Source organism: Pan troglodytes, chromosome 10 (genome assembly GCF_028858775.2).
Source record: "Pan troglodytes isolate AG18354 chromosome 10, NHGRI_mPanTro3-v2.0_pri, whole genome shotgun sequence".
Taxonomy (NCBI): domain Eukaryota; kingdom Metazoa; phylum Chordata; class Mammalia; order Primates; family Hominidae; genus Pan; species Pan troglodytes.
The window spans coordinates 40,555,033-40,579,732 of NC_072408.2; the positions used below are offsets into that span (position 1 = coordinate 40,555,033).

A 24,700-nucleotide genomic window follows, 5' to 3' on the forward strand; every position below is an offset into this window, starting at 1 on the left:
GTAATAACTGGCTTCAGTGACATGAAGCAATAGATGTCTTTCCTTGTAGTAATTTTTGTAATATCCATTTATTCCTATTAAAGCAGAAAAATTCTACATAGCCTCTATTAAAATGAAAACACGTATTCACATGTATGAAAAGTCTTCTTATTGGTGACTTTATATAAAACCTCTTCATCTAATAAAATCTTCTACTTGTGCAATATATCTTTGAATTACAGATCTCTACAGCAATATTTTAAAATTATATATGTCATTTTTATTTTTACATATGGTTTTTCAGTTTCCAGTGTTTTTAGGACTGAAATATCTGATTTTTAGTTTGAATTCCAATGTTATTTACAAACATAAATTTTATTGGTATAAATTTATTACCTAATCACAATTTCTGAGCTTAATAGTAGCTATGATTATTTTTATCCTTAACTTATATTCTTTTAAATATGATCAACAAAAATAAATGTGTTTGCAGTCATAGAAATATAAGACTAGAGTTGCTGTGGTTGCAAACGAAAGTTTTTAACTTATGGGAAAGAAAACACAAGCCAGAGAAATTGATTGTCACATAGATGGAGTTCAATAATATCGTTCTACAACATACTGATGATCCATGTATATAATTTTCATGTTTGTTATTTAAAATAAAAATTGACTTAAAAAAAAACTATATTAACTTAATCTTTTTAATCTTAAACTTGCCTGATGACAAGAAGCAACTCACAAGGGAGTTTTTCTGACGCCATAAAATCACATGGTCTCCTTTTTTGAAGACTAAATAATTGAATAAATTTTACGTAGGATTTTCTTTATAGAAACCACAAATCTCTAAAATGTGATCTACATGACTTTTATCTGTCTTGTTCTCTCCTTATCCTTAGCAAATGGCATTCTGTCTGTGATATGAGTTCTGAATATTTGTTGTATTACCTTCTTTCTGTAGCATGAACTGAACCACTCAGGAGATGATAAGTATCAAAGCTGTTACTGTGCATTTTTTCCTACTTTTTGTTTTATTCTTCTGTCAATTAGCATTCTTTTCTTTCAAGAAAATACACACTTGGTCATTAGCATATCATCAAAACTGGCAGATCAAAAGACAGAGATTGTTACTGTGATTTGAACAATGCTGAAACATATTAAATGTAAAGTTAATAGTAGTAAAGATGTTAAAGTGATAATTTGGGAATTCCTGGTATTTATTCCAACAAAATTAACTTTTGGATACAAAAGATAAAAATTTGTCTATTTATTGACAAATAAGAAAAATACTTTTTGGTAGGTCTAATTATGTAGTCATAAATATAATTATAGATTTTTCTTGTTTTATTTAAAATATGAAATATAATGCATTTATAATACATTTCAGGAGACTTTTTTGTCATTTAGTTTACCCTTGTCTCCATTACATAAAAATCTCTCACATTGAGAAAACATAGGCTGAATTACATGTAAGATTTTTAGCAGCCTCTGTTATTAGTAAAAATAAATTTATCTTTTAGCTTTGCATACAAATGTACATGTTGCTCTGGCCTGAACTCCAAGAAGCTACTATTGTAATTCTGAGACTTTAAGTAAATTTTCAGGGAATATTTATTTAAGAAATTGGAAGATAAAACCATTCAAAGGTCTCTGAATAAGATAAAGATTGAATAGTAAACAAAGATATCACAATTTTACCTTCTCTGGTGACCGTATAGATCCCTGAGAGACTAGAGTGAAGAAAGGAAGGATGCATGGAGAGATACATTCAAGAGAAGTAATGAGTCATCACATACCATTCTGGAAAGCCAAGCAATGTAACAAGATAAAAATGTACCAATCAGCTTATACAATGAACCTGCTTTCCTTTTGGCTATGCTTAATTTTCCTAAACGCACATGGCACTCAGAGTCTACACTCAGGAGATAATTTATTCTCTATTCCTTTCGGGGCTGGTTAATTCCAGAGCTGAACTACTCAACAGTGGACCACTCTTTGAGGGTAGTACCAACAATGCTTTATTCATTCATACATCTCTATATGCATTGAGCAGAATGAATGACTAAATAAAGCATTTTAATATTATAAAAATCATAAAAGTATTTAAAACTTCAGCATTTCATTTTTAATCTTAAAACTAATTTATGATTAAGATTATGAGAATCAAGTGTCACAGGAGTATATCATGATACATGGAATGGCCCTTATGTTTCCACCCAAACCTTCATTTTCAAATAAACCAGTATTAAACATTTATAATATGTTCTACCAGGTATTGTTCTGTATATTCATCAATAGTCACAGTCACAGTAACACATTCAGAGAGAAGAGGTTTTTTTGGTACAGTTATGCAATTTTTATTACAGAAAATATTGTGTATTTTTTTCTTTTTTTTAGTTAACCAGAAATAATGAATGTCACTCCTTCTCAAGTTATCTAAACAGTCATCCTTTTGTATCAATTGCATAGAATACCAGAGAAATACTTGTATGTAATTGAACAATATTATTGATTAAAATTTAGGGAATTTTATTGTTACTATTTTCATTAGTTACAATGCTACAGGACATTCTTTTTTTCCTGGGATACGTGTGCAGAATGTGCAGGTTTGTTACATAAGTATACATGTTTCATGGTGGTTTGCTGCACCTATTGACCCATCATCTATGTTTTAAGTCCTGCACGCATTAGGTATCTGTCCTAATGCTCCCCCTCCCCTTTCCCACCACCCCCTGACAGACCCAGCTCTGGTGTGTGATGTTCCCCTTCCTGTGTCCATGTGTTCTCATTGTTCAGCTCCCACTTATGAGTGAGAACATGAAGTGTTTGGTTTTCTGTTTCTGTGTTAGTTTGCTGAGAATGATGGCTTCCAGCTTCATCCATGTTCCTGCAAAGGACATGAACTCATCCTTTTTTATGGCTGCATAGTATTCCATGGTGTATATGTGCCACATTTTCTTTATCCAGTCTATCATTGATGGGCATTTGGGTTGGTTCCAAGTCTTTGCTATTGTAAATAGGGCTGCAATAAACATATGTGTGCATGTGTCTTTATAGTAAAATGATTCATAATCCTTTGGGTATATACTCAGTCATGGGATTGCTGGGTCAAATGGTGTTTCTGGTTCTAGATCCTTGAGGAATCCCCACACTGTCTTCCACAATGGTTGAACTAATTTACACTCCCACCAACAGTGTAAAAGTGTTCCTATTTCTCCAAACCCTTGCCAGCATCTGTTGTCTGCTGACTTTTTAATAATTACCATTCTAACTGGCATGAGATGGTATCTCATTGCGGTTTTGATTTGCATTTCTCTAATGACCAGTGATGATGAGCATTTTTTCATATATTTCCTGGATGCATGAATGTCTTCTTTTGAGAAATGTCTGTTTATATCCTTTGCCCACTTTTTGATGGGGTTGTTTTTTTCTTGTAAATTTGTTTAAGTTCCCTATAGATTCTGGATGTTAGACCTTTGTCAGATGGTAGATTGAAAAAATTTTCTTCCATCCTTTAGGTTGCCTAGGTTCACTCAGATAGTTTCTTTTGCTGATCAGAGGCTTTTTAGATTGTTAGATCCCATTTATCAATGTTGGCTTTTGTTGCAATTGCTTTTGGTGTTTTAGTCATGAAGTCTTTCCTGAATGGTATTGCCCAGGTTTTCTTCTAGGGTTTTTATGATTTTGGGTTTTACATTTAAGTCTTATTCCACATATGGCTAGCCAGTTTTCCCAGCACCATTTATTAAATAGAGAATCCTTTTCCCATTGCTTGTTTTTGTCATCTTTGTCAAAGATCAGATTGTTGTAGATGTGTGGTGTTATTTCTGAGGTCTCTGTTGTGCTCCATGGGTCTATAAATCTGTTTTGGTACCAGTACCATGCTGTTTTGGTTACTGTAGCCTTGTAGTATAGTTTGAAGTCAGGTAGTATGAGGCCTCCAGCTTTGTTCTTTTTGCTTAGGATTATCTTGGCTATGTGGGCTCTTTTTTGGTTCCTTATAAAATTTAAAGTAGTTTTTTCTAATTGTGCAATGAAAGTCAATAGTAGTTTGATGGGGATAGCATTGAATCTGTAAATTACTTTGGACAGTATGGCCATTTTCACTATATTGATTCTTCCTATCCATGAGCATGGAACTTTTTTCCATTTGTTTCTGTCCTCTCTGGTTTCCTTGAGCAGTGGTTTGTAGTTCTCCTTGAAGAGGCCCTTCACGTCCCCTGTAAGTTGTATTCCTAGGTGCTTTATTCTCTTTGTAGCAATTGTGAATGGGAGTGTATTCATGATTTGGCTCTCTGCTTGTCTATTGTTGCTGTACAGGAATCCTTGTGATTTTTGCATTGCTTTTGTATCCTGAGACTTTGCTGAAGATGCTTATTAGCTTAAGGAGTTTTGGGGCTGAGATGATGAGGTTTTCTAAATATACATTCATGTCATCTGCAAACAGAGACAATTTGACTTCTTCTTTTCCTATTTGAATACACTTTATGTCTTTCTCTTGCCTGATTGCCCTGGGCAGAACTTACATGCTGAATAAGAGTGGTGACAGAGGGCATCCTTGTCTTGTGCCAGTTTTATAAGGGAATGCTTCCAGCTTTTGCCCATTCAGTATGATATTGGCTATGGGTTTGTCATAAATAGCTCTTATTATTTTGAGATATGTTCCATCAATACCTAGTTTATTGAGAGTTTTTAGCATGAAGAGGTGTTGAACTTTATCGAGGGCCTTTTCTGCATCTATTGAGATAATCATGTGGTTTTTGTCATTGGTTCGGTTTATGTGATGGATTATGTTTATTGATTTGCATATGTTGAACCAATCTTGCATCCCAGGGATGAAGCCAACTTGATTGTGGTGGATAAGCTTTTTGATGTGCTGCTGGATTCAGTTTGCCAGTATTTTATTGAGGATATTCACATTGATGTTCATCAGGGATATTGACCTGAATTTTTCTCTTTTTGTTGTGTCTCTGCCAGGTTTTGGTATCAGGATGATGCCAGTCTCATAAAATGAGTTAGGGAGGAGTCCCTCTTTTTCTATTGTTTGGAATAGTTTTGGAAGGAATGGTACCAGCTCCTCTTCATACCTCCGGCAAAATTCGGCTGTGAATCTATCTGGTCCTGGGCTTTTTTTTGATTGGTAGGCTATTAATTACTGCCTCAATTTTAGAACTTGTTATTGGTCTATTCAGGGATTCAATTTATTCCTGGTTTAGTCTTGGGAGAGTGTATTTGTCCAGGAATTTATCCATTCCTTCTAGATTTTCTAGCTTATTTGCATAGAGGTGTTTATAGTATTCTCTGATGGTAGTTTGCATTTCTGTGCTATCAGGGGTGATATCCCCTTTATAATTTTTAAAGTGGGTTTATTTGATTCTCTCTTTTCTTCTTTATTAGTCTAGCTGAAGTCTATCTATTTTGTTAATCTTTTCAAAGAATCAGCTTCTGGAATCATTGAGTTCTTTTAAGGGTTTTTCATGTCTCTGTCTTCTTCAGTTCTGCTCTGATCTTAATTATTTCTTGTCTTCTGCTAGCTTTTTAATTTGTTTGCTCTTGCCTCTCTAGTTCTTTTAATTGTGATTTTACGGTATCAATTTCAGATATTTTCAGCTTTCTGATGTGGGCATTTAGTGCTATAAATTTCCCTCTTAACACTACTTTAGCTGTGTCCCAGAGATTCTGGTACGTTTTCTGTTTGTTCTCATTGGTTTCAAAGAACATGTTGATTTATTTCTGCCTTAATTTTGTTATTTACCCAGTAGTCATTCAGGAGCAGATTTTTCAATTCCCATGTAGTTGTGCGGTTTTTAGTGAGTTTCTTAATCTTGAGTTCTAATTTGATTGCACTCACTGTGGTCTGAGAGACTGTTTATTATGATTTCTGTTCTTTTACATTTTCTGAGGAGTGTTTTACTTCTAATTATGTGGTTGATTTTAGAATAAGTGCTACGTGACCCTGAGAAAAACGTATATTCTGTTGTTTTGGGGTAGAGAGTTCTGTAGATGTCTCCAGAGCTGAGTTCAAGTTCTGAATATCTTTGTTAGTTTTCTGTCTCATTGATCTGTCTAAAATTGGCAGTGGGGTGTTAAAGTCTCCCACTATTATTGTGTGTGAGTCTAAGTCTCTTTGTAGGTCTCTAAGAAAGTTTGATGAATCTGGGTGCTCCTGTATTGGGTGCATATATAGTTGGGATAGTTAGCTCTTCTTGTTGCATTGATACCTCTATCATTATTTAATGCCTTTCTTTGTCTTTTTTGATTTTTGTTAGTTTAAAGTCTGTTTTATCAGAGACTAGGATTGCAACCCCTGCTTTTTTTTGCTTTCCATTTGCTTGATAAATATTCCTCCATCTCTTTATTTTGAGCCTATGTGTGTCTTTGCACATGAGATGGGTCTCCTGAATACAGCACACTGATGGGTCTTGACTCCAATTTGCCATTGTGTGTCTTTTAATTGGGGCATTTAGCCCATTTACATTTAAGGTTAATATTGTTATGTGTAAATTTGATCCTGTCATCATGATGCTAGCTGATTATTTTGTGTATTAGCTGATGCAGTTTCTTCATAGTGTAATTGGTTTTTATGTTTTGGTGTGTTTTTGTGGTGGCTGGTACCGGTCTTTCTATATTTGTTCTTCCTTTGGGAGCTTTTGTAAGGCAGGCCTGGTGGTGACATAAATCCCTCCACATTTGCTTGTCTGTAAAGGATTTTATTTCTCCTTCACTTATGAAGCTTAGTTTGACTGGATACGAAATTCTGGGTTGAAAATTATTTTCTGCAGGAATGTTGAATATTGGCCCCTACTCTTTTCTGGCTTGTAGGGTTTCTGCAGAGAGATCCACTGTTAGTCTGATGGGCTTCCCTTTGTAGGTAACCTGACCTTTCTCTCTGGCTGCCCTTAACATTTTTTCCTTCATTTCAACCTTGGAGAATCTGACAATCATTTGTCTTGGTGTTGCTCTTCTCATGGAGTATCTTAGTGGTGTTCTCTGTATTTCCTGAATTTGAATGTTGGCCTGTCTTGCTAGGCTGGGGAAGTTCTCCTGGATAATATCCTGAAGAGTGTTTTCCAACTTGGTTCCATTCTCCCCATCACTTTCAGATATACCAATCCATCGTAGGTTTGGTCTTTACACATAGTCTTATATTTCTTGGAGGCTTTGTTCATTCCTTTTCATTCTTTTTTCTCTTATCTTGTTTTCACACCTTATTTTAGTAAGGTGGTCTTCAATCTCTGATATCCTGTCTTCTGCTTGATTGATTCAGCTACTGATACTTGTGTATGCTTCAAGAAGTTCTTGTGCTATGGTTTTCAGCTCTATCAGGTCATTCCTGTTCTTCTCTAAACTGGTTGTTCTAGTTAGCAGTTCCTGTAACCTTGTGTCAAGGTTCTTAGCTTCCTTGCATTGGGTTAGAACATGCTCCTTTAGCTCAGAGGAGGTTGTTATTACCCACCTTCTGAAGCTTGCTTCTGTCAATTCATCAATCTCATTCTCCGTCCAGTTTTGTGCCCTTACTGGAGAGGAGTTATGATCATTTGGATAAGAGACTTTCTGGTTTTTGGAATTTTCAGTGTTTTTGCACTGGGTTTTCCTCATCTTCATGGATTTATCTACCTTTGATCTTTGAGGCTGATGTTTTTTGGATGGGGTTTCTGTGTGGGGGCCTTTTTTGTTGATGTTGATGTTGTTGCTTTCTGTTTGTTAGTTTTTCTTCTAACAGTCAGGCCCCTCTTCTGCAGGTCTGCTGCAGTTTGCTGGAGGTCCACTCCAGACCTACAGGGCATTCTTATGCATTCATTTGCATATGTACAAGTTTTGGTACAAATAAGTACTAAATTTTGATGGATACTTCAACATTTCCCTCCTATAGACATGAATCAATTCTTTTCAGTGCATCCTAACCAACACTGGATATTACAAATCACTTGAAAGTTTTACAAGCAGAGGCATAAAAATGATATCACAATTCATTTAATGATAAAGATGGTATCATAAAGTCCAGATCATAGTGCCTGGGTTTTGAGGTTAAAAAGAACAAATTCCTTTTAAAGTTGCAAAATTTATTTAACCATTCTGAGCATCAATTTCCTTGCCTATAAAAGGGGAAGACCAATACTCCAAGGTCATGGAATATTATAGAGTTTGAATGAGATAATGGATAAAAGTGCTTAGCAAAGTAGTTATGGTACAGCAAATTCTTGGTATATACATGTTATATATTTTTAAATTTCATATTCACCAATTAATAGAGGTTGAATATTTTTAATATTTGTATTTCTTCCCTAGGAGTTGCCTATTAATAACCCGTCTTCACTTTCCATTGGATTGATTGTCTTATTTATGAACAGGAGATACTTGTGTATTATGAATAGAAACTATTGGTGTGTCTTATCCATTGCAACAGGTTTTCAGAGCCTATCCTTATTTTTTAACTTTTTAATTATGTGTTTCAACACAAAAAGTTTGGACAGTTTGTCATGAGTTCTTGGTGGCCTATTTTTCTTAGGACATTCTTTCCTACTTACCTCAAGTTTATATGAATATTATTTTACATTTAATACGAATGAAATATATAACTGAGAACTGGGGAAGTAGTTATTTCTCCTTTTATGACTGTTAGGGAATTAACTATGTGCATGATATATTTTCTAGAGCATAGGCTTTGTGCAACCTTTGCTCCGACCTCATCAAATTGTTCACCATTTCTTGTGACTGTGAGGCATTCTCTTTGTTTCCCTGTCTCTCTCTCTCTCTCTCTCACATACACACATACACACACACGCACACTCCAACCCATACTCACACAGTTTTCTTTAAAGTTTCATCTAAATATCAGGTAATCTATGAAATATTCCCTGTTTGCAAAGCCAGGATTAGTCACTCTCTTTTCTGTTCTTCTAAATTCCTACTGTCACCTTACTCATTTGCAATTATTTCTACATATTTTCATTTCTATTAAAAAGCTACCTAACTCTGACAAGGGCCTTGGTTAATTCATATTTATATATGCAGTTTCACATAGAGATGTTGCAACACAAAACTTCACTTTGATGCATTATCCTTTTTACAAATCACTATACTTGAATTATTGATCAAAAATTATTTTATTTTATTATTACTATACTTTAAGTTTTAGGATACATGTGCACAATGTGCAGGTTAGTTACATATGTATACATGTGCCACGCTGGTGTGCTGCACCCATTAACTCGTCACTTAGCATTAGGTATATCTCCTAATGCTATCCCTCCCCCCTCCCCCCACCCCACAACAGTCCCCAGAGTGTGATGTTCCCCTCCCTGTGTCCATGTGTTCTCATTGTTCAATTCCCACCTATGGGTGAGAACATGCAGTATTTGGTTTTTTGTCCTTGTGATAGTTTACTGAGAATGATGATTTCCAATTTCATCCATGTCCCTATAAAGGACATGAACTCATCGTTTTTTATGGCTGCATAGTATTCCACGGTGTAAATGTGCCACATTTTCTTAATCCAGTCTATCATTGTTGGACATTTGGGTTGGTTCCAAGTCTTTGCTATTGTGAATAGTGCTGCAATAAACATAGGTGTGCATGTGTCTTTATAGCGGCATGATTTATAGTCCTTTGGGTATATAGCCAGTAATGGGATGGCTGGGTCAAATGGTATTTCTAGTTCTAGATCCCTGAGGAATCGCCACACTGACTTCCACAATGGTTGAACTAGTTTACAGTCCCACCAACAGTGTAAAAGTGTTCCTATTTCTCCACATCCTCTCCAGCACCTGTTGTTTCCTGACTTTTTAATGATTGCCATTCTAACTGGTGTGAGATGGTACCTCACTGTGGTTTTGATTTGCATTTCTCTGATGGTCAGTGATGGTGAGCATTTTTTCATGTGTTTTTTGGCTGCATAAATGTCTTCTTTTGAGAAGTATCTGTTCATGTTCTTCACCCACTTTTTGATGGGGTTGTTTGTTTTTTCTTGTAAATTTGTTTGAGTTCATTGTAGATTCTGGATATTAGCCCTTTGTCAGATGAGTAGGTTGTGAAAATTTTCTCTCATTTTATAGGTTGCCTATTCACTCTTATGGTAGTTTCTTTTGCTGTGCAGAAGCTCTTTAGTTTAATTAGATCCCATTTGTCAATGTTGGCTTTTGTTGCCATTGCTTTTGGTGTTTTAGACATGAAGTCCTTGCCCATGCCTATGTCCTGAATGGTAATGCCTACATTTTCTTCTAGGGTTTCTATGGTTTCAGGTCTAACGTTTAAGTCTTTAATCCATCTTGAATTAATTTTCGTATAAGGTGTAAGGAAGGGATCCAGTTTCAGCTTTCTACATATGGCTAGCCAGTTTTCCCAGCACTGTTTATTAAATAGGGAATCCTTTCCCCATTGCTTGTTTTTCTCAGGTTTGTCAAAGATCAGATAGTTGTAGATATGTGGCATTATTTCTGAGGGCTCTGTTCTGTTCCATTGATCTATACCTCTGTTTTGGTACCAGTACCATGCTGTTTTGGTTACTGTAGCCTTGTAGTATAGTTTGAAGTCAGGTAGTGTGATGCCTCCAGCTTTGTTCTTTTGGCTTAGGATTGACTTGGCGATGCGGGCTCTTTTTTGGTTCCATATGAACTTTAAAGTAGTTTTTTCCAATTCTGTGAAGAAAGTCATTGGTAGCTTGATGGGGATGGCATTGAATCTGTAAATTACCTTGGGCAGTATGGCCATTTTCACGATATTGATTCTTCCAACCCATGAGCATGGAATGTTCTTCCATTTGTTTGTATCTTCTTTTATTTCATTGAATATTGATCAGATTTTGTCAAGAATTTTGTCATCTATGCTCGTGAGAGATATAAGGCTATAGTAGTTTCCTTTTCTTGTAATTTATTTTTCTACTCTCAAATTAGGGTAATGCTAGCCTCAGAATAAGTTGGTATGTTTCTCTACTGTTCTGTTTTTTGGAAGATGTGTGTACATATGTTTTAATTTTTTCCTTAAAAGTTTGGTAACATTAATCAGTGAAATTATCTGAGCTTCATATTTTATTTTTGGAAGGTTTTTAACTACACATTCTAGTTCTCTAATAGACTCAGGGATGCTGAAGTTACTATGCATTCTGCAGTGAGTTTTAGTCTTTATATTATTAGGAATTGGTCCATTTCACGTAAGTTATCAAACTGATGGGCATGCATTGTTTGTAATGCACTGGGGGATCATAGCTATGCCTTTTCCCTCCTTCCTGATATTGGTGTATTTGTCTTTTTAAGGTTTTTCTTACCTAGTCTTGCTAGATGTTGATAAATTCCCTGGATATTTTTTAAAAGCCAGATTTTGGACTTATTATTTTCTTTATTGTTTTTCTGTTTATTAATTTCTGTTGTAATGTTTGTCATTTCTCCCCCTCTGCTTGCTGTACATTTAATTTGCTCTTCCTTGTTTAATTTTCTGAGGTGGAAATAATGTTCTGATTTCAATTGTATGCATTTAATCATGTGTACACACATACATATGCATGTGTGTATATATATGTATATGTCACTGTATAATTTAATTTTCCCCCAAATGTGCATTTAATGCTGTAAATTTCTCTCTCTAAGCACTGTTTTACTTCTAGCTCCAAATTTTTGATATGGTATTTTTTTATTTTCATGTAGCTTAAGATAATTTTATTTTTCCCTTGAGACTTTCTTTTTCATGCATAAGTTATTTAGAATTGTATTGTTTAATTCCAAATATGTGTGGATTTTCTAATGTATTTGCATTATTGATTTCTTGCTTAATTTTATTGTGGCCTGAGAATGCAAATTGTCACTTTATGGTCCAGAATTTGACCTATTTTGGTGAATGCTTCATCTTCCCTTGAAAAATATTAGTTGCTTGACTACAAAAGTGAGACATGAAGATAGAGAAAGCGTTTACCATCAAAAATATCAATCTTGGAGAACCTATAATAATGTAAATATAATCAATAATCCATAGGAGCAGAAAATATGGGAGGTAATTTTGCTTACTTTAGATACACTAAAATTGAATATTAGTATTTAAGTGAGTGCCATTATCCCTAGTATCAGGCAGAATCGTATGTTAACCCAAGTTCATTGACTGAAAGTCCAGCGTTGTTTTTATTACAATCAAATATTTTGGTGAAATGGTAGGATGTACACTGCTCTTTGTATTGTTCAAAAAAGGGTTATATGTTCATGATGGTATTGTGTAGAATCATATTCCTAAATTCACAGTGACTAAAGTTCTAAAATTTATTAAAATACAAAAGGGAAGCTGACACATTATTCTTATCATTACAATTTCATTATAGAAGATTTCATCCTTGATTATTTATTTACTACAAAAACTCATAAAAATTTAGGATATGTAGCCTGTCTATAAAAACTAGAAAATATTTTTCTTCTTTTGGCCATTCCCTTGATGCTGTTTTGCATAGGGATTATCGACTAAGATAATTTATTTGTTTGCCCTTACGAAGAGTTCCAACTTTATTCAAAATATAACATGTAAAATCAAACAAATCTTGTTAGTCTACAATTTCAAACTTATTTGGCCCATTCACTATATAATAAACTTAACATCACTATCTCTTATATACACAAGTAAAAGCACATATACATTATTTATCATAAGGTCATATAGTGTATGAAATTAATACATAACTTTGTTACTTTCCCTTCACTCTGATTTTATTCTATGCTATTTGTAATGGCTATACATATACATATATGTATAAAATAAAAATCTTCTGCACAGGAAAGCAAACAATCTATAAGGTGGAAAGGCAACCTATGGAATTGGAGAAAGTATTTGTAAATTGTAAAACCCCGATGAAAGATTAATCTCCAAAATATAAATGAAACTTCTACAATTGAATAACAACCTTAAATTTAGGTAAACAACCCTAAATAATAACTCAATTAGAAAATGGGCAAAGGTCTTGACTATACATTTCTCCAAAACACACACACACACACACACACACACACACACACACACACAGACAACAAAGAAGCATTTGAAAATATCTTCAGCGTCACAGTTATCAGGAAATGCATATCCAAGCAACAATGAGATACCACCTCACATCTGTTAGGATGGCTATTATCAAAAAGCAAAAGATAGTTCCTTTTGCTGTGCAGAAGCTGTTTAATTTAATTAGGTCCCACTTGTCAATTTTTGTTTTTGTTCCAATTGTTTTTGGTGTCTTCATCATTAAATCTTTGCCAGGGCCTATGCCCAAAGTGTTATTTCCTAGGTTATCCTCCAGGGTTTTTATAGTTTTAGGTTTTACATTTAAGTCTTTAATCCATCTTGCGTTGTTTTTAGTATATGGTGTAAGGAAGGGATGTGGTTTCCATCTGCATATGACTAGCCAGTTATCCCAGCACTGACCTAGCAATCCCATTATTGGGTAAATACCCAAAGGAATACAAATTGTTTTACCATAAAGATATATGCATGTGTATGCTCATTGCAGCACTATTCACAATAGCAAAGACATGGAATCAACCTAAATTCCCATCAATGTAGACTGGATGAAGAAAATGTTGTACATATACACCATGAAATACTACACAGACGTAAATACAGAGCAAGATCATGTCCTTTGCAGCAACATGGGTGGAGCTGGAGGTCATTATCCTAAGCGAACTAATGCAGGAACAGAAAACCAAATACCTCGTGTTCTCATTTATAACTGGGAGCTAAACATTGAGTACACATGGATGCAAAGAAGGTAACAACAGACACCAATGCCTACTGGAGGGTAGAGGGTGGGGGGAGGGTGAGGATTGAAAAACTGCCTGTTGGGTATTATGTTTATTGCCTGGGTGACAAAATAATCTGTACACCAAGCCCCCATGAAATGCAATTCACCTATATAACAAACCTGCAGATGTACCTCTGAACCTAAAATAAATGTTTTCCTTTTAAAATAAAAGATATTGTTCATGAGAATGTGGAGAAATTAGAACTATTGTACACTGTTGTTGGGAATGGAAAACAGTGCAGTCATGGGGAAAAACATTAAAATGGAGCTATCATAAGATCCAGCAATCCCACTTCTAGGTACACATCCAAAAGAATTGAAACCAGGATCTCAAATTGATATCTGCACTCCCACGTTCAATGCATCATTGTTGATATAGCATGTATAAAATCAACTCTCTTCTCTGTGTCTCCATATATTTCTATTTATATCTATATCTATATATCTATATCTATATCTAATATATATCTATCTTATGGGCCAGTGTAGACCTAAGTAGTCTTCTAAATAGCCTGTTAAAAAAGAGGCAACTAATATCGAAATAATTTTAATGGTTAATGAATGAGTTTGAATTCAACGAAAAAGTTCACCTTTTGTGGGTACATCATTTGATGTGCTTTGCCAAATATATATAGTCATGCAATTCCCCCACAATCAAGATACAAAACACTTTCATTATCCTAAAAAGTTCCCTTCGGGAACTTCTGCAGCTAATCTCTTCTGTAGCTAATTTTCTGCCTCTGGAACTACTGATCAAATATCTGTTCCCGTAGTTTAGTCTTTTCCAGAATCATATAAATGAAACCATATAGTACTTTTATATGATTATAAATCATTTGTATCTGTTTCTTTCACTTAGCATATCATTTTTAAGATTCTTGTTTTTTATGTATCAGTAGTTTATTCCGATATATGTGTAAACCAGTTTGAGATGGTCCGATGTTGCCCTGGACAGTGAACTGCTGATGTTACTGTTAAATATCTCATTGATTTTTCTAAATCACTTACAATACTCCTCTGGGATACTTTTTCTTCAGCTAAAGTAGCCTAGAGTGGTGTCTTTTATTGCTGATAATTAGTGCTTCTGTAACACTGACCCCCAGAGAAAAGTTTGTCTTTGTTTTATTTCAATAGATTCCCTTGAGTCTATAGTAAGTAAAAACGATAAAATTGCAGCATTTTATAAATGCACAATTGGTAATATAGAATATCTATTTCTTGCAATAATTGTTTATCTTTCATCAAATAATTTCTTGATTTTAATTTTCACTTCCCAATCTTATTTTATTTCAAAGAATATATATCTATCTTGTTTGAGGCTTTGAGTGTTGGCAATCTCAATTGTAATAACAAAATTTCACAAAGTTTAAGTTACTTGGAATGAAAGATAGATGTCCATTAAAATTATTAATACCTGAGTATCAATCTTTATAGTGAGGATGAAGTTGAGGAAATGTGGAAATTCTCTACAGAAACACAATACATACACATTGCCTCTCCCCACAAAAATCATTGGTAATAAATGTGCCTATTGGATAATAAAATGTGGTCATAAAATGAGTAGAATTGTCACTAATTATGTTAGCATGCATCTCTTCCATGCACACAGAAAGAAATGAATAATAGATCCAAAAAAGGTAAGTCAACTATAATTTTAACTTAGTCTAAAATCAGAAATTAAGGCAAATGTACAGTAAGTGCAGCTCATGGAGTTAAATTTGGCTGCTGAATTTTTGTGCTTTATAAATGTGTTTTAATAGTACATTAATTTTATAGTTATATACTAATGAGTGTTGTAATCTGTTTTATTCATATACTGTTGTATCAATATAATGAAGTAGACTGACGCATTTAATATAACAGAAAGGTAGTACAAACTGGGACTAAATAGAATTTTTATATGTAGAAAGGATAGAAAGTAATATTTCTTCAGGGATTTTCAATGGTGTTATAAAGAATATGGAGGAAGTAAAAAATAGCCGAAATTATGTAGTCACACTAATAAAATGATATTTCAAAAAGGTTAATTGAAAAGAAGACACAATTTTTTATTAAAATATATAACTTCTTTATTTTATCATGTTTTCATTTATTTGTCCCATAAGCTCTTAAACGACTGTTGATTTGAATATAGAAAAGTGCCAATAAAAATAATGTTAATAATATGGCGTATTCTCAATGCAAAGAAAATATCAAAACTATTGAAATGAGGATCTTTAACTATTTATTGCATCAATGCTGCCATAGTCATTGATCAGTACAGGAATTATAATTTAACCCTAAATCCTGGTTTTGAAACATCATCCTCATACTTGTTACAAAAAGACAAACTAACAGTATAATTTGTACAGATATGTTAGAAATAATAGAGAAAAAAATTTAAAATATTAATATGATTTTGTTTAAATTACAAATGCAGAGTAGAGTTCATCTGAGAGTGACAAGCTAAAATTCATATTTACCAAAAGTATATATTATTCAAGTTCTGGAAGAAACTTTGTGAGGAATATTATAAAGAGAACTAGTAGATTAGAGCAAATTTTGAATTCACCTGTGGCATGTAATTATGTGTCATCTACAATTTCAGGCTGGAGAAACCATTTGCACATGGATAAATTTAAAAAGATATATTTTTTCTGCTTTATAAATACATATATGTATATATATGTATAAATTTTGTTTTTCCCTTTCTATGTAGATTTGATAAGGATCACAAAAGAGAAATGAAGAACAAATCAATGGAAATAGAGTTCATTCTCCTAGGATTGACAGATGACCCACAGTTGCAAATTGTGATTTTCCTGTTTCTATTTCTCAACTACACCTTGAGCCTGATGGGGAACTTAATCATCATCATCCTCACCCTGCTGGATCCCCGGCTCAAGACGCCAATGTATTTCTTTCTCCGTAATTTCTCCTTTTTGGAAATAATATTCACAACAGTGTGTATTCCTAGATTCTTGATAACCATTGTGACTAGAGACAAAACCATTTCTTATAATAATTGTGCAACTCAATTATTTTTTATCCTTTTACCGGGAGTTACTGAGTTTTACCTCCTGGCTGCCATGTCCTATGACCGCTACGTTGCCATCTGCAAACCACTGCATTATCCAATCATTATGAGCAGCAAAGTCTGCTATCAACTTGTACTTAGCTCTTGGGTAACTGGATTCTTAATCATATTTCCCCCATTGGTCATGGGACTCAAGCTGGATTTTTGTGCTTCCAAAACTATTGACCACTTTATGTGTGACACTTCTCCTATTCTGCAGATCTCCTGCACAGATACCCATGTCCTAGAATTGACGTCTTTTACCTTAGCTGTGGTGACACTTGTGGTCACACTGGTATTAGTGATTCTCTCTTACACTTGCATTATTAAGACCATTCTGAAATTCTCTTCTGCGCAGCAAAGGAACAAAGCGTTTTCCACCTGTACTTCCCACATGATTGTTGTCTCCATGACATATGGTAGCTGTATCTTTATGTATATTAAACCATCTGCAAAAGAAAGAGTGACTGTATCCAAAGGTGTAGCTTTGCTCTATACCTCAATTGCCCCTTTACTAAATCCCTTCATTTATACTCTCAGAAACCAGCAGGTGAAAGAAGTCTTCTGGGATGTATTACAAAAGAATTGGTGTTTTTCTAAAAGACCATTTTAAGAATCTGCTACAAATTACAACTTTACCATAAAAACTGGAAAACGGCCTGGCATGGTGGCTCATGCCTGTAATCACAGCACTTTGGGAGGCTGAGGAGGGTGGTTGCCTGAGACCAGCCTGGCCAACATGGTGAAACCCCGTCTCTACTTAAAAGTACAAAAATTAGCCGGGCGTGGTGGAGAGTGCCTGTAATCCCAGCTACTCAGGAGTCTGAGGCAAGAGAATAGCTTGAACTCGGGAGGTGGAGGTTGCAGTGAGCCCAGATGGTGCCACTGCACTCCAGCTTGGGCGACAAGAGCGAGACTCTGTCTCAAAAAAAAAAAATGAATAAATAAATAAAAATAAATATAAAAAAAGTTGGATTAAGGAATAGAAGAAAGTTAGAGTGGAACTGAGCCATAAAGTTCTTCAAGAGACTATCCTATAACTGATAACTGATAAGGAAGAAAAACTGGAAAACATGTTTTATACATTTATTTTGATCATGTTCTCCCACCTAACCTGCACAATGTGCACATGTACCCTAAAACTTAAAGTATAATAATAAAAGGAAAAAAACCTTAAAAAAAAAAAGAGTTATCTCACATAGGATAGTCTCTTGAAGAACTTTATAGCTCAGTTCCACTCTTACATTATATTCCTTCTCATGAAATGTTTCACACTACTACAATCACTTTCCTCGATTCTTTAATCCAACTTTTAAATAACACCTCTTTATGGCATATCACTTTTCAGAAACCATGACTTTGAATAAAATATGCCTTGTATAAATGTAACTTGGCATATGTAATTTGATAACTAATTCACCATATATTTATTGTAATCTATGTTATTGCAGACATTGTGAGGGGTTCAATCGGTACGTTTAAGAAGCTTTCATTGTTTAAAGGACATAAACACATAAACAAAATAGGATCGTGCATTGCTTAACAATGGGGATACTTCTGAGAAATGTATTGCTAGGTGATTCTGTTGTACAAACATCCAAGTGTACTTCCAGGAACCTAGGTTGTATAGCTTACTACACACCTATGCCATATAGTATAGCCCTTGTTTCTAGGCTGCAAACTGGTACAGCATGTTACTGTACTAAATACTGTAGGCAATTGTAACACAATGGTAAGTATTTATACATCTAAGCATATCTAAACACAGAAAAGGTACAATAAAAATATGGTATTATAATATTATGGGGCCATCATTGTACATGCAGTCTGTCATTGACCAAAATGTTATTACATGGGACATGACTGTATTGATATACAGCATCTAATTAGTGTTGTAATAAAGATCTACAAAAACATTTATGGGGCAGAGAGGATGGCTTCCATGGAATTTTGGAGATAAGGGAAGCCTTTCAAGAGAAAGTAATAATTATGCTAAAATATGCATAAGGAAAGATGACTGAGATATAAATATATGCAAATAACACAGGTATTAGATAACCGCATGCATTTGGAGAATTAGTATACCTCATTATTAGAAAATGGCTTCAAGATATTCAGTTAGGTTCAGTAAAAGCTTTTCTACACACTCTGGAACACTGCGCAGATCATGCACACTTTTTATGTGTTAGTTTCTCCATATGTAAAGTGGGAGAAATGTACCCCATACCTCATTGCTCAGTAAATATATGCTATTAGAACTATTTGCCACTCAATAAAAGATAGCACTTAAATTTTTGAACAATTCAAGAATGTGGTATAACTAATATTTTTGTGTGCCGATGAAAGTAAAGTCAACAATAAGTTTGAGGAGGTTGAAGGGTGAAAGCATAAAGGGCCCTGTTTGCCAGGATAGTATTTTGGACTTAAATCTATCATATCAGTAATTTTCAAAGGTTTGACTTTCAAGAATCACCCAGATCAGGGGTGTCCAATCTTTTGGCTTTCCTGGGCCACAGTGGAAGAAGAAGAATTGTCTTGGGCCACACATAAAACACACTAACACTAATGACAGCTGACGAAGTTTAAAATAATCACAAAAACATCTCACAATGTTCTAAGAAAGTTTACAAATTGATGTTGGGCCACATTCAAAGCTGTCCTGTGCCACATATGGCCCATGGGCCGTGAGTTGGACAAGCTTGACCTAGATATTTTGTAAATGTAATTTCGAGTTATCATTTTTACTGCTTCTGGGTCAGTATTTCTGGGATAGAGTTAATGTAGCCTATGTTTAATATGCACCCCAGGAGGCTGGGTGCGGTGGCTCACACTTGTAATCCCAGTACTTTGGGAGGCTGAGGTGGGTGGATCACGAGGTCAGGAGTTCAAGACCAGCCTGGCCAACATGGTGAAACCCTGTCTGTACTAAAAATACAAAAAAATTAGCTGGGCTTGGTGGTGGACACCTGTAATCCCAGCTACTCAGGAGGCTGAGGCAGATAATTGCTTGAACCCGGGAGGTGGAGGTTGCAGTGAGCTGAGATCACACCACTGCACTCCAGCCTGGGTGACAAAGTGAGACTCCCATCTCAAAAAAAAAAAAAAAAAAAGCACCCCAGGTTATTGTAGATAATCTGCATGTTAAATGTCAAGTAAAGGCTACAATCTCATTGACATTTCCAACTAGACAGAAGTCATTGAAAGTGTATTTAAGATGAAAAATTTAATGTTAACTTCTTGTTTTTAGGGAGATTACTCTTGGAAATGATATGGAATATGGGCTGTCTTATTATCAGGGTGCAGGTGAGGGGGCCTTTATTTTAAACTATTTATAAATTTTAAATCTTAGTGTATAAATGTGACAGTGGGACTAGAATACAGGTAAAGAGTCAAAGATATTTACAAGAAAGAAATTAGAGATTTTAATAAACTTTTGGATTGTGAGAATAATTCAATGGGAGGGTTTGGGTTTAATTCTCTATTTTCACTCCCAACCACATATACAGTAAATGATTTTAAGGAAGTTCATTTTACTCCACAGCATACAGCAATTCTGACTATTGCATTTTGGTTTTGAATTAAGATAATCCTTTCATGTCCTTCAGATAAACAATTTGCCCACAAGTTTTAATCTGATTATATTCATGCATCTGGATAAAAACAGTGTGGGGAGAGATAAGGAGAGAGAGAAAGAGGAAGAGAGTGTGAGAGAGACACAGAGGGAGAGAGAGAGAGAGAGAGATTTGATCCCAACTAAACGAGATTTATTTTTTTCAGGAGTTCTGAAACAACCTAATACTTAGACATTAATTCTTCTCATTCTGTATACAAATCTCATCTCCACTTTCTGAAAATCTAGACTATATCTTCATAATATAAAATTATAGTATCACTTGATTTTCAGTCTGAAAATATCCTTCCATGTATTCATTTATCTCTGAGGAGACTCAGGACCCATGATCTCAGATAGCTTTCCTCAGATAATGTAATTGGTTAATGGTGTAAGACTTTCATCCCCAGGACCATAATTGTGTCATTTTCATCTTTTTTTGTCATTGTCATCATTGTCATCATTATCATGATCACATATCTAAGACATTCAAATGTATGAACAGAACTGATTTATATTTCTTATTGACGTAGGAATGTTATTATCATCTTTATTCATTCTCTGGTTTCCTGTATGTAGACAAAAGCAGGCAAAAGCTATTCTTGTTTACCACAGTACTATATCAAATCTTAATTTATGTTAAATTCCTTTATTTTAATAATGCATTGCTAGCAAATTATGAAGTGATAGCTATGATATCATCTTAAGCATGTAGATGACAGTTAATAAAGTATTTTTATGGTTCTGTTTCAATCAAATAGGCACCTCGAAAATTAAGAAAAAATTAAATATTCAGTTGTAATGTTTCTAATGATTCCAAATATAACTTTTTTCATATAACAAATTATCAGTTTTGAAAGGGAATGGTTATTGTACAAAATCAAAATTGCTGAGAATGAAAGCATTAATAGCAGATGATCTGTAATTCTCTCACTCTATCCTTGATGATGCATGAGGTAGTTTTGATTTAGATTAGACCTTGCAAATGCTCAGATAGAATTTACTAGTTGAAAGACAACCAGCTACTTGGGAGGCTGAGCCATGAGAATAGCTTGAATCCGGGAGGTGGAGGCTGCAGTAAGCCGAGATTGCACCACTGCACTCCAGCCTGGGTGACAGAGCAAGACCCTGTCTCAAAAAAAAAAAAAAAAAAAAAAAAAAAGAAACTGTTAACATAGGCAATAGTACGGACGAATCTCAAAATAATTAGGCTGGGTGAAAGAAGCCTAGTCAAAAAGAATACTGCATTATTCCATTCCTATAACATTCTAGAAAATGTGATAGTAAATAGAAATGTAATCTGTAATCTACAGTGACATAAAGCAGGTAAGTGATTCCTGAAGTATAGTGACAGAGGTATAGTAAGCAGGGATACAGTGTTGCATTAGGAAACTTTTGGTAGTGCTGGATATGTTCAATATTGTACTTGCAGTGATGAGTTCAGCTTTATATAATTCTTAGAAAATATAAAATAAGGCTGGGCACTGTGGTTCACACCTGTAATCCCAGCGCTTTGGGAGGCCAAGGTGGGTAGATGATTTGAGGCCATGGGTTTGAGACCAGCCTGGGCAACATGGCAAACCCAGTCTTTACTAAAAACAGAAAAATTAGCCGGGTGTGGTAGTGCACGCCTGTAATCCCAGCTACTTCAGAGGCTGAGGCAGGAGAATCACTTGAATCTGGGAGGCGGAGGTTGCAGTTCATGCACGTTGAGATTGTGTCACTGCACTCTAGCCTGGGCAACAGAGCGAGATTCTGTCTCAAAAAAAAAAAAAAAAAGAAAGAAAATATAAAATATTTTACACGTGTCGAAGCTTATATTATATACTTTAAATCTATGCAGTTTCTTCCATACCACCTCAATAAAGCTTTTAAAATGTGTATTGACTCAAATGAATCACTTTGCTGAATAAATACTGCATATAATAAATATGTGCTTTTTGTATATAAGACCCAATGGTTTTATAAAATTGTTATGAAAACAAATCTAGAGTTGTTCCTTATCAACATAATGTCATTAAAACCACTGGTTAATATAAGGTTTATCTCAAAGTCTTTTTCTCAATTCTAGTTCCTTTTCTACGTAGCAAATTTATGTTAAGTAATTCTGATCATGGGAAATAATGCAGTCTTCTCCTTGAGCAGCACTAGTGTGGGTCAGCACATTCAATCATTCAGCAAGCTTCCAGCCAGGAAAAGAACAATTTCTTTGTGTAGGTATTTCAACTTGGCTTCAGGATGGTAATCGTACCACATTTTTTCTTTTCTCTATCCCACTCCTCTTGTTTCTGGTTTTAAGATCAATACTTCCAGCTCTTTGTAAGCATGACAGAAATGCATCTACTTCCAGTTGTTGGTGACAGTCTTTAGACGGGCATACAATGCCTTATATTTTGAACGTTTATAACAATTCATGAGCAAAATGAAATTCTCATTTAATATCCAAATTTGCAAGCTACTTTTATTTATTACCAAAAGTGTGATTACTAGTATTATCACTGAATGATTCTGAGACTCTTAAATTATTAAAAATGTTTTTTTTCCATGTTCTACTCCTAGAGCCCTATTTTCCATTTCTTCTGAAAGCTTCATCTTTAGGTATTTCACACCCCACTACCCCTGAAAACAACATTATTGTTTTGATGATTAAAAGAGTAATCCTGCATTGAAACACTGTATTCATTTATAAGGGTCTCACTATTAAAATTAGTTAAAGTATAACTACAGAGAATGTTAAAAAGTCTGCTTGGCTGGGCCCCATGGCTCACACCTGTAATCCCAGCACTTTGGGAGTCCGAGGCAGGTGGATTGCCTGAGGTCAGGAGTTTGAGACCAGTCTGGCCAACATGGTGAAACCCCGTCTTTACTAAAAATATACACAAAAAATTAGCCAGACGTGGTGGCGTGCGCCTGTGATCGCAGCTACTCAAGAAGCTGAGGCAGGGGAATTGTTTGAACCAGGAAGGTGGAGGTTGCACCGAGCCGAGATAGCACCACTACACTCCAGCCTGGGCGACAGGGCGAGACTCCATCTTAAAAAAAAAAAAAAAAGAAAAGAAAAGAAAAAAGAAAATAGAAAAAAAGAAGTCTGCCCATAGTCTGTAATCAGTGAAACTATAAACACTTAATCGGGGATAAATTGAATCCAAATTTGGATTCAACTGTAAAAACGGCAACCCATTTTGGCCTCCTTTTTTACTGTGGAGAACTTTTTTTTGCTTATTAAGCTTTCGCTCCAACCTCACCCTTGTGTCCACACTTATTAATTTTCTTGGTTGTGAGACAATGAGCTCGGATAACACTTCAGACAACGAGACCATTGACCCTAGACCATTTCAATTTCTCCTAGCATGTCTCCAACACTGATATCACTCTGGGTAGAGCCAGTGATAGAAGCAATGATTTGATATTTCTGAAACCATGGCTTTGGTTGTTTCAAAGAAGCTACTTTGAATTCTATGTTGCCAACTGAATACCACATATGACTCTTTTTTTTCAACTTTTATTTTAGGTTTAAGGGTATATGTGCAGGTCTGTTACATGAGTGAATTGCATGTTGCTGAGGTTTGGGGTACAACTGATCCCATCACCCAGGTAGTGAGCACAGTATTTGATAGGTCATTTTTTTTTTTTTTTTGAGATGGAGTCTCGCTCTTTCGCCCAGGCCGGACTGCAGTGGCGCTCTCTCGGCTCACTGCAAGCTCCGCCTCCCGGTTTCATGCCATTCTCCTGCCTCAACCTCCTGAGTAGCTGGGACTACAGGCGCCCGCCACAACGCCAGGCTAATTTTTTATATTTTTTAGTAGAGACGGGGTTTCACCGTGTTAGCCAAGATGGTCTCGATCTCCTGACCTCGTGATCCACCCGCCCCGGCCTCCCAAAGTGCTGGGATTACAGGCGTGAGCCACCGCGCCCGGCTGATAGGTCATTTTTTAACCATCACTTCCCTTTTCCTCTCTAGTAGTCCCTAGTAGCTATTGTTCCCATCTTTATGTCCATGTGTACCCAATGTTTACCTCCCACTTGTAAGTGAGAATATGCAGTATTCGGTTTTCAGTTTCTGCATTAATTTATTTAGGATAATGGCCTGCAGCTGCATCCATGTGGCTGCAAAAGACATGATTTAATTCTTTTTTTTATGATTGTGCAGTATTCCCGTATTTGACCTTTTTCATTGTTCTGTAAATGCAGAGGAGATACCGGGAGGCCATTTTTCAGAATCCCCTGATCACTATAGTTCTATCTCAAAGTTTTTCAGTGAGAGTACTTTGCTCAAAATTTGGAAGTTGTAAGA

General features: G+C 35.2%; 1 protein-coding gene across 1 annotated transcript; it reads left to right on the plus strand.

The window, feature by feature from the left end:
• The first annotated feature begins 15,127 nt into the window (after window positions 1-15,127).
• OR6C6 (olfactory receptor family 6 subfamily C member 6) lies at window positions 15,128-17,695 on the plus strand. The gene is made up of 2 exons (XM_522422.5): window positions 15,128-15,378; window positions 16,440-17,695. The coding sequence occupies exon 2, from the start codon at window positions 16,465-16,467 to the stop codon at window positions 17,407-17,409; it is 945 nt and encodes a 314-aa protein (XP_522422.5). The 5' UTR covers window positions 15,128-15,378; window positions 16,440-16,464; the 3' UTR covers window positions 17,410-17,695.
• The last annotated feature ends 7,005 nt before the right edge of the window (window positions 17,696-24,700 follow it).

Coding starts and splice junctions, on each gene's coding strand:
- OR6C6 (XM_522422.5), top strand. CDS start 16,465: ATGAAGAACAAATCAATGGAAATAGAGTTCATTCTCCTAGGATTGACA.